The sequence below is a fragment of the Glycine soja genome, chromosome 8 (genome assembly GCF_004193775.1).
Source record: "Glycine soja cultivar W05 chromosome 8, ASM419377v2, whole genome shotgun sequence".
Lineage (NCBI taxonomy): Eukaryota > Viridiplantae > Streptophyta > Magnoliopsida > Fabales > Fabaceae > Glycine > Glycine soja.
In genome coordinates this window covers 15586771-15595650 of record NC_041009.1, presented here as the reverse complement: position 1 = coordinate 15595650, position 8880 = coordinate 15586771, and the positions used below count along the sequence as shown (strand labels likewise).

Genomic DNA, 8880 nt, shown 5'->3' with positions numbered 1-8880 from the left:
CTTATTGGTTTGGTCTGTGTATCCGAGTAACAGCTTATGGGCCAAACATTGTAGCGAAAGGAATTTTCCAGAAGCCAAACAAAAAATGCTCAGCGGATTTTCTTCCTGCACCTAACATATTTTTTCACTGAGAGGACAAAACTAAAAATGCCCTTATATATAGTCTATACAAATTGAAAATTATGGATTGATAATCTGTGTGATCTTCATGTTATTAATATAATGCTCTAACCGACTGAACTAATAAGTCAATTATGTTAAATAATTAATATCGTTATATAAAATATTAAAATTTCTACACATATAAGTTTACATAATAAATTTTATAATAACTAATTTTGATCTAATAATATATTTTTTTACGTATATAATTTTTTATTAAACTTATAATTTTTATTTAAAATTTTTCTATGTAAAAAAATACATTATTAGATCAAAATTAATTATTACAAAATTTATTATGTAAACTCATATATGTATTAAATATACATTAGAAATTTTAGTATTATATATAACAATATTAATTATTTTTTAATATAAGTAACTTATTAACTTAGTTGGTTAGAATGTAATGCTTGTGAAGATCACAAATTCAAAACTGCATGATCATTATTTTAAAATTATTTCATACCAACCCATATGGGCCTTACAATGTCAAAATTAAAGAAAAGTTACTGGTGCAGAAAGAAAATCTCCAAAGTCACATTTCACATAGCAGAAACTTAAACCCTCTGTAAAGCCCTACTTGTTCTCCTGGCTGCCAAGCCATTCCTGAATCCTGATTTGACTTCCTCGGAATTTGATTTCCAATTCAATTGCAATGTATCGATTAGCTCGTAGAGTAGCTTCTTCCATTGCTTCTCCCTCTGCTAAGAACCTCGTAAGAACAACACCAATTGCTTTTCCCTATTTTTTACTCACTCTTTACTCTTTAGACTAATCTCACATTGGCTAGTGCATGAAAATGAGTTTGTTTCTGCATTCTGAATTGCCATTGATTTGTTGTGTTTTATATATATGTTTCTTAAAAGGGTGTCAGTTATCTCACAGTGACTGTAACAGAGGAATGATGACTTTGATTTTTGGGGACAGGTATATGGTGGAGTATTGTCAAGCAGAAATTTTGTGAGCAAAGATATCAACTTTGGGGTCGGGGCTCGTGCCGCAATCCTCCAGGGGGTAACTGAGGTTGCTGATGCTGTCAAAGTTACCATGGGACCCAAGGTATGTATGTTTCTCATTTAGTATAACTGCTACTGATGCTATTGTTGAATGCAATTTTTCCAACATGTGTCTAACCTTTTCTTTTGGTAATTTGTTATACATGCTTGCAAGTTTTTGTTGTGCCAAATTATTCATTTTTTTGGTTGTGATGAGTCTGGTGGACAAAGGTTGACAAGGGGAGTTGATGTGATGGAGAGTAAATTTTATTTTTTCTGCTTTTGTTTTGAATTGGTTGAATTAGGGTCACAATGTGATAATTGAGAGAAGTCGTGGGAATCCCAGGATCACGAAGGACGGTGTGACTGTGGCCAGAAGTATCAAATTTAAAGACAAATCCAAAAATGTTGGGGCGGATCTTGTCAAGCAGGTGGCCAAGGCTACCAACACTGCTGCCGCCTGCCGGAGACGGTGATTACTTTTCTTTCAAACCCAAACCTTTTACGTCGAAAGTGTCCCATCATTGTTTGTGGAGATTTTGATTTTCTTTGATTATATTACTTCAGTACAAGTCTTCTAAAAGCATCCCTGAGGATAGTCTTTCTTAAAATAGATTCGGTATATAACTTGCTTAAGTGATTTTAAATTTCTTATCAAACAGATGTGAAAAATATATAACAAGAAAGAAGATCATGTCCAATGATGGCTATCACTCTTTCATTAAATTTCTTAAATTAATATTTTCTAATATTATAATTGAAAAGATGCTTGACAATATTAAAATAACATCCTCTGAAAATTTCCACCCTATTTCATGTTAGGAAAACATAGGGACGAACTCAGTTATATTTGCCTTTATCTATTCCCTTTTTAATACTCATTCATATCTTACAAGTCAATGTTTCTTCTCTGATTCCAGGTACAACTTGTGCAACTGTTTTGACTCAGGCAATACTCACAGAAGGATGTAAATCGATTGCTGCTGGCATAAATGTTATGGACTTACGTAATGGAATAAATAAGGCAGTTGATGCTGTAATTACTGAGTTTAAGAGCAGAACATTGATGATAAGTACACCAGAAGAGATAACCCAGGTGCAAGGGCTTCTCAAGAAACTTTTCCTTTGCTGAATGAATTTTTGTTAAGAAAATCGATTTACTGTATGATGCTTGTTGCTTGCCTCCTATTATTAATTATAGGTGCATATGCATTGAATATTGTTGGCATTACTTACACCTTACTTACCTGATGGATAAATTAAGTGTCATTCATAAAACTGGGTTATTCATTTTATTGGCTATTCATTTCTTGTATATGACTAGTAGGTTGGAACTATATCTGCGAATGGGGAGCGTGATATTGGAGAATTGATGGCTAGGGCAATGGAGAAAGTTGGGAAGGAAGGAGTCATTACTGTTGTTGTAAGCAAATTTGTCCATTTTTGTGAACTTATTACACAACAAAGTTTCAGTCCAGGATATCTATAATTTTAAAACTTTCAGGATGGGAACACTTTGGATAATGAATTGGAAGTGGTAGAAGGAATGAAGTTAACCAGAGGATACATATCTCCTTATTTTATTACTGATCAGAAGACCCGGAAATGTGTAAGCGCAGACTTATTCTTTAGTCACTAACATATACTCCCTCCGGTTTTGAATATAAGCAAAAAAAAATCTCTTCTATCTTGGTCTCAAATATAATAGGGGTTTTATTTCCAAAGACTCTTTTTTATGCTTGATATCAAGTTCCAATGAAGGGTAATTTAGGGAAAAAAAGTTTTTTTAAATAGGGATTTACACAATTTTAATGAAGTTAACTAATTTCCTTAATAAGTGTGAAATATTTTTTTTTTCTTTTTATAATCAAGACCGGAGGGAGTATGCACTATGTCAAACATTCTCAAAAAATGAACTAGCATGTTTGTCTTACAATAGATTTACCTTAGATTAAAATCTGATGATGATGTATGTTTAGACAAATGTTCTCTTACTATTAGTATAAGTATTAGTATGTATTAGAAAGTCTCCTTTGTCTACTGTGAAGTTCATGCCTTTGCTCGGTAAAAGTAGTCTTATTGTTTTTTATCTTACTATCATGTAGTCATTGGTAAGGAAATAGGGTTCCAGCTCACTTCTCCAAAGCCTATTTTCATATTTTAATATGAAATTTTTTTTATATTTATTATCGATGGCTACATGCTAAGCTATAGATTCAATTTGACAAAAGTATCTTGGTTTATTTCAACATGATGCACTTCATGCAAATAAAAAGCTTCATTCAATTTGGTTAATTTTCTTTGGGTTCAGATGTATGTGATATTAATAAGGGTAATTTTAATTTTGTCAGGAATTGGAGAACCCCTTTATTCTCATCCATGACAAGAAAATTTCTGACATGAATTCATTGCTGAAAATACTGGAGCTGGCAGTAACGGTGGATAAGCTAATCCTGATTCAATGTGCTCATTTTCATTTGCAATTTCAACATTCTCATTATTTACTTTACTATTTTAATGTTAATCAGAAAAAAAGATCACTCTTAGTTGTTGCTGAAGATGTTGAGAGTGATGCGTTGGCTATGCTCATACTCAACAAGCATCACGCGGGGCTTAAGGTGATCAATCACACGCCTTTTTTCCTTAGTTATATTTCCTGCTACCTTATGTTTCAATGAACTTGAATGCTGGATTCTTGTTTGTTACCTCTTTGGCAAGTGTACCAAATCGCTCGTAGTAATAATTTCTCAGTAAGTCGAGTGTCGTACCACAGGGATTTTGTTGCACTTATGTGAAGTAGTTTTCAGTTTGCAAATTGTAAATTTAGTGTATAAAATTAAAGGGCAATTTAAATCTAAGAGAAACTCAAGCAATAAATAAAGAATAAAGCCTAAATACCTACTCCTAAATAAAATAGGGGATAACTACTCCTAAGAAAACCCAACAATGAAATAAGGAATAGCTACTTCTAAGAAAACCCAACAATAAAATAAGAAACTTCAAGCAATAAAATAGGGAATAAAATCTATATAATAAAATTGTTAAGACCTAACAAGTCTAATCAGCCTAGATATATGGATTCAGGATTTGTCTGTTATCAACACCAGTGAACTAATTTTGCCCCACATCTATCCATCTATTTACCCCTGATCCCTCGTGATGACAAGCCTACCTTAATTACCTATCTTCCAAATGCCCTTTGCGAAGACTCAATAACTAAGATGCATTAAGATTAAATTCTAGATGTTTGTTAAAGCATGGGCATTTGGTTAATGCTAACCTATGATTTCTTTCTTTTATTATTCTATTAAGCGTTACCCTCTCCCGAGTGGACTAACCCTTAAAACAGATTCACGTATTCATTCCTTACCCCTAATTAGGTTTTACCCTCTCCCGAGTGGACTAAAGACTAACAGAAAATAAAGACTGAGATACAGAATAAATAAGAAAAACAGATAAAAGAACCTGGAAGGAAAGCCCTCTAAATGATAACCCGATAATTTCTTCTTTTTATTGTTCTATTAAGCGTTACCTTCTCCCGAGTGAACTAACCCTTAAAACGGATTCAAGTATTCATTCCTTACCCCTAATTAGGCTTTACCCTCTCCCGAGTGGACTAAACCCTAACAGAAAATAAGGTCCGAAATACATGATAAATAAGAAAGAACGGTAAATAAAAGAACCTGGAAGGAAATCCTCTTTTTATTGATAACTCTTGAAATGCTCCATACATCATTGACTTTTTAGGCCTGTCAGGTCCTAGCTAGGGGATTAGCCACTCATGGTCATGAGGGCTTTACAATGAGAAGGGGTGAAAGAAAGGTAATAAGAATATAAGAAAAGGGAAGGAAAAGAAGAGAACTGAGTGCCAGAAGTCTGAGAACTGAGCTTTGAGGAAGTGTGTTCGTTTTCCTAGGCTGACCTATTTATAGGTGCAAAATTGGGCTTTGGGCCTTCGTAGTCTCGCTGAGCACGAAGCCTCGCGCTCAGCGCCACCGCGCGCTCAGCGCGTGTCGTGCGCTTAGCGCCTTGCCTTCTTGCGCGCTGGGCGTGTCTCGCGCTTAGCGCCTTGCTGGGCTGGGCTTCTTCTGATTTTCTTCTTTTTTCCTTTATTTTTGCTCCTTTTTGCTTGTTGTATCTCCCTTTTTCACATCTGCAATCAAAATTCGAAATTAATTAAATCTTTCCAAATTAAAGCATAAATAACTGTTAAATAATTAATTCTAAGTTAATTTCAGACCGATTTTCCACTATTAATTTACTATTATTTAGCAATTATCATTGTCTAATAGTGTGTGATCTTTATGCTGCCTACGACTTGCATATGCTTTCTTGTCTTGTTCTAGTGTCTCTTTATCTTTCTCTTTTTTGTTTCCCTTCATTTTATGTCGGGTTGTAGTTTTACATGATGATAAGTGTTCAGTAGATTGATAAACAATAAATTAATGATGAGTCCAATTCAAACAAAATAAAGACAATACCCACCCTTCTGCAAGTGACTACATAAAGGTCATTTGAATTGTGCATTGTCTGTTTACTGCCATTATCTTCTTTCTTTACATCCAAAACCCTTGAAAAATGTTCCAAATTCCAACCACATTAAAGATTTCATTTACTTGGAAGTGAGAAAAGTCATGCTTCAAAACGTTTAGAAATGACAAGAATTTCTTTATTTTTATTTTTTATAAACGCACACATAATTGAGTGGACTCTTATTTGATTCTCAAGTCCTTCACTCCTACCTGTTTACAGAAATGTACAGTAAACTTTAACATCTGTATAAGAATTTTGGTTACCACAAATGAAGTTTCCCTAGTAGTTTTAAAGAGTGTGTATCTGGTGCATGCTTGCTTTTTCTTGTTTGCATGTTAGTTTAAGGTAAGTATTATTTATGGATTTGTAAAATGTCTTCTGTGCTTGACCTTAATATGGCAGGCTACAGCTACTTGGAGTTTTATTTTGTATAAATACTTGTTTTACTTTATTTGATTTCAACTTTCTTGTACTTTAGGTTTGTGCTGTAAAAGCTCCTGGTTTTGGGGATAATAGAAGAGCAAGTCTAGACGATCTTGCAATTCTTACTGGAGGAGAGGTGATTTTCTATCCACATTTTATTTGTCGAATACCCATTAAGGGTGCACTCTTTTTTCTTTTCAAGATTTTAATAACAACTCCTTCTATTCAAGGTCTTGGAACTACAGCTTGTTGTATGTTATGAAAAAGATTATGATGAATTTGAAAACAGGTCATCACTGATGAGCGTGGTTTGTCTCTTGATAAAGTCCAACCAGAAATGCTTGGCACTGCAAAAAAGGTATGTGGCTTGAACCAAGTACCAACATAAGTAATAGTTGGTTCTACAAGCTGTCATAATATATAATATATTATAATGTGCAACAGGTTACTATCACCATTGATGACACTATTATTCTACATGGTGGTGGGGATAAGAAGGTCATTGAAGAGAGATGTGAGCAGGTATCTTTTTTATTTATTGATTTTATTTTTGAAGTATTAGATTTTTACCTGTACGTTATTTATTTTTTAAATATTCTAATCATTCAGATGAATAATTTTTGTATGTATCTATTTTCTGCTTTTCTAATTGATTTTAATGAACATAATTACTAGGTTCTTAACTTAGGCCTTATTCTAAACATGCATTTGGAGCACTTTTTCTTTGCTATCTTTATCCTATTTCCACATACATACAACACTACATGACAATAATTGTTGGGTTGCTCGCCCTTCATTAATAGTGCTTTTATGTTGTAGTTATTTTCTTATAGTGGGTTCATGCCATTTAGTGTTTCATGCGTAGTGCACTGTTTCTAATTTTGCAGCTATGTAGATCAAGTGATGTCTGTTGTGTAGAGACTTATACATAATGACATTTCAGTTTACAAAAGTTGACATGTCATGACAATGTTTTCCAATTGTCATTACTCAATTTAGATTGCCTTCATGTGGCTTATAGTCAAAAGTTGTTCAATTAGAATAAACTTGTGATGTTTAATAATCATATATCTTTTGTAGCTGAGGACAGCTATGGAAGAGAGTTCTGCCACATTTGATAAAGAAAAAGCACAGGAACGCCTATCAAAACTATCTGGTGGTGTAGCTGTTTTCAAAGTTTGTCACTCATCCTTAAGAATACTAGTCTATAATGATTAATTTATAGTCATCATCTCACATGGAAGATGCAACCAAATATTCAGGTTGGGGGGGCTAGTGAGGCCGAAGTTGGGGAAAGGAAAGATAGAGTAACAGATGCTTTAAATGCCACTAGAGCTGCTGTGGAAGAGGGAATTGTTCCAGGTAATTCATTTTTCCTTCTTTCTGATGGGATAATAAGTATATAGAAGAGGCAAGGGATTTCACTTTGTATTCTTAGAACACTCAAGTTCGTCGATTAAAGTTAATATGTAATTGTTTGAACCAGGTGGTGGAGTTGCTCTCCTATATGCTACCAAAGTCTTGGATAACCTTCAAACTCAAAATGAAGATGAGAAGAGAGGAGTACAAATTATTCAGAATGCACTCAAGGTAGTACCATTTGCGGCACCTACATTACTTTGTAGCATAAAGCAACGCTTTCTCTTCTCTATTATGATATTCTTACTTGCTTGGTAATTTTTCATCTTTCCTTACAATGCATGTTATTTATCCCAGGCGCCTACCTCTACAATAGCTTCAAATGCTGGTTTTGATGGTGCTTTGGTCCACAGCAAATTGTTGGAACAAGATGATCATAATTTAGGTTTTGATGCTGCTAAAGGTTTGTAGCCAGTTTGCATATATAATAAAATTACATTGAAATCCATTATGATTATTATTTTCCACCTGTTAGTATTATTTTGTTCATTGACTTCTGTCCTTGATAATGGAGCGGGCTTCCTGTTGGTTTGAAATCCATTATGATTGTTTTTTTTTTCAACTTATCTTTTTATGCTTAGTTGGTTGCTTATTCTGCTAAAGCAGGTGTCTATGTTGATATGGTAAAGGCTGGAATAATAGATCCTCTTAAAGTTGTTAGAACAGCTTTGGTAGATGCTGCCAGGTAAAGTTATATCATCGCACTGCATTTTCTTTGCCTAGACTAGAGTATTGGAGAAAGCTTCTCTAAATTGAGTTTATTTATGAAGTGCACAAGTATGTGTAATTTCAGTGGGTTAAAATCATGATGTATCTTGAATAAAATCAAGGGTGAATACAAGCCTTGTGCATTGCATCTTAGAGACAAAACTGTCTTTGGCTATTATTATTAATTTAACTATTTTGTTCTCATGCAGTGTGTCATTGCTACTGACAACAACCGAGGCAGCTGTGTTGGATAATCCACATGACAAAAATAAATCTCCTAGTCGGGTGCCAGATATGGATGATTTGGATCTCTAACCTGCTTCACCAAATGGTGAAAACATTTTTTTGTACCAATGTCGAATTTTGCTCTTCCTTTTAAGGATGTAGCTGAGGCTGAGGTATATAAACTTGGGTGGCAAAATCTTTGTGTTTTACTGAGTGAGGTTAAAATTATGCAACCTTTGTATTTACAGTGTTTTAGGAAAAACTGATAGGAAAAGATGAAAACTTGCCTCATTCTATAGGTGTTCATCCAATTTATGTTACAAGTGCAAATCAAAGAACTATTGAAAGTCAAGTTTTTGCTCCATTTTCCCCCCTTATTGTAATGCAATTTGCTTTAGTCATCAAATTTCAA

At 33.9% G+C, this 8880-nt stretch overlaps 1 protein-coding gene across 3 annotated transcripts; it reads left to right on the top strand.

Annotated features, from left to right (window-relative positions):
* Positions 1–687: 687 nt before the first annotated feature.
* LOC114423485 (chaperonin CPN60-like 2, mitochondrial) lies at positions 688–8880 on the top strand. Of its 3 annotated transcripts, none has more exons than XM_028390256.1 (17): positions 688–880; positions 1093–1224; positions 1466–1622; positions 2078–2256; positions 2488–2583; positions 2665–2769; positions 3512–3598; positions 3689–3778; positions 6172–6252; positions 6406–6474; positions 6561–6638; positions 7197–7292; positions 7379–7478; positions 7603–7706; positions 7833–7938; positions 8142–8220; positions 8453–8880. In XM_028390256.1, the coding sequence occupies exons 1-17, from the start codon at positions 821–823 to the stop codon at positions 8556–8558; spliced, it is 1725 nt and encodes a 574-aa protein (XP_028246057.1). In that variant the 5' UTR covers positions 688–820; the 3' UTR covers positions 8559–8880. The 3 variants fall into 3 exon arrangements, with proteins under 3 accessions (XP_028246057.1, XP_028246055.1, XP_028246054.1); XM_028390254.1 differs by having other exon boundaries at positions 689–880; positions 1507–1632; positions 2081–2256; XM_028390253.1 differs by having other exon boundaries at positions 690–880; positions 1466–1632; positions 2081–2256.

What these genes read in the sequence shown, in the direction of transcription:
- LOC114423485 (XM_028390256.1), top strand. Translation starts at nt 821, where the DNA reads ATGTATCGATTAGCTCGTAGAGTAGCTTCTTCCATTGCTTCTCCCTCT. An exon ending in AGCATCACGCGGGGCTTAAG is followed by an intron (nt 3,779 to 6,171) that starts GTGATCAATCAC and finishes CTTGTACTTTAG; the next exon opens with GTTTGTGCTGTAAAAGCTCC. An exon ending in GGAAGAGGGAATTGTTCCAG is followed by an intron (nt 7,479 to 7,602) that starts GTAATTCATTTT and finishes TGTTTGAACCAG; the next exon opens with GTGGTGGAGTTGCTCTCCTA.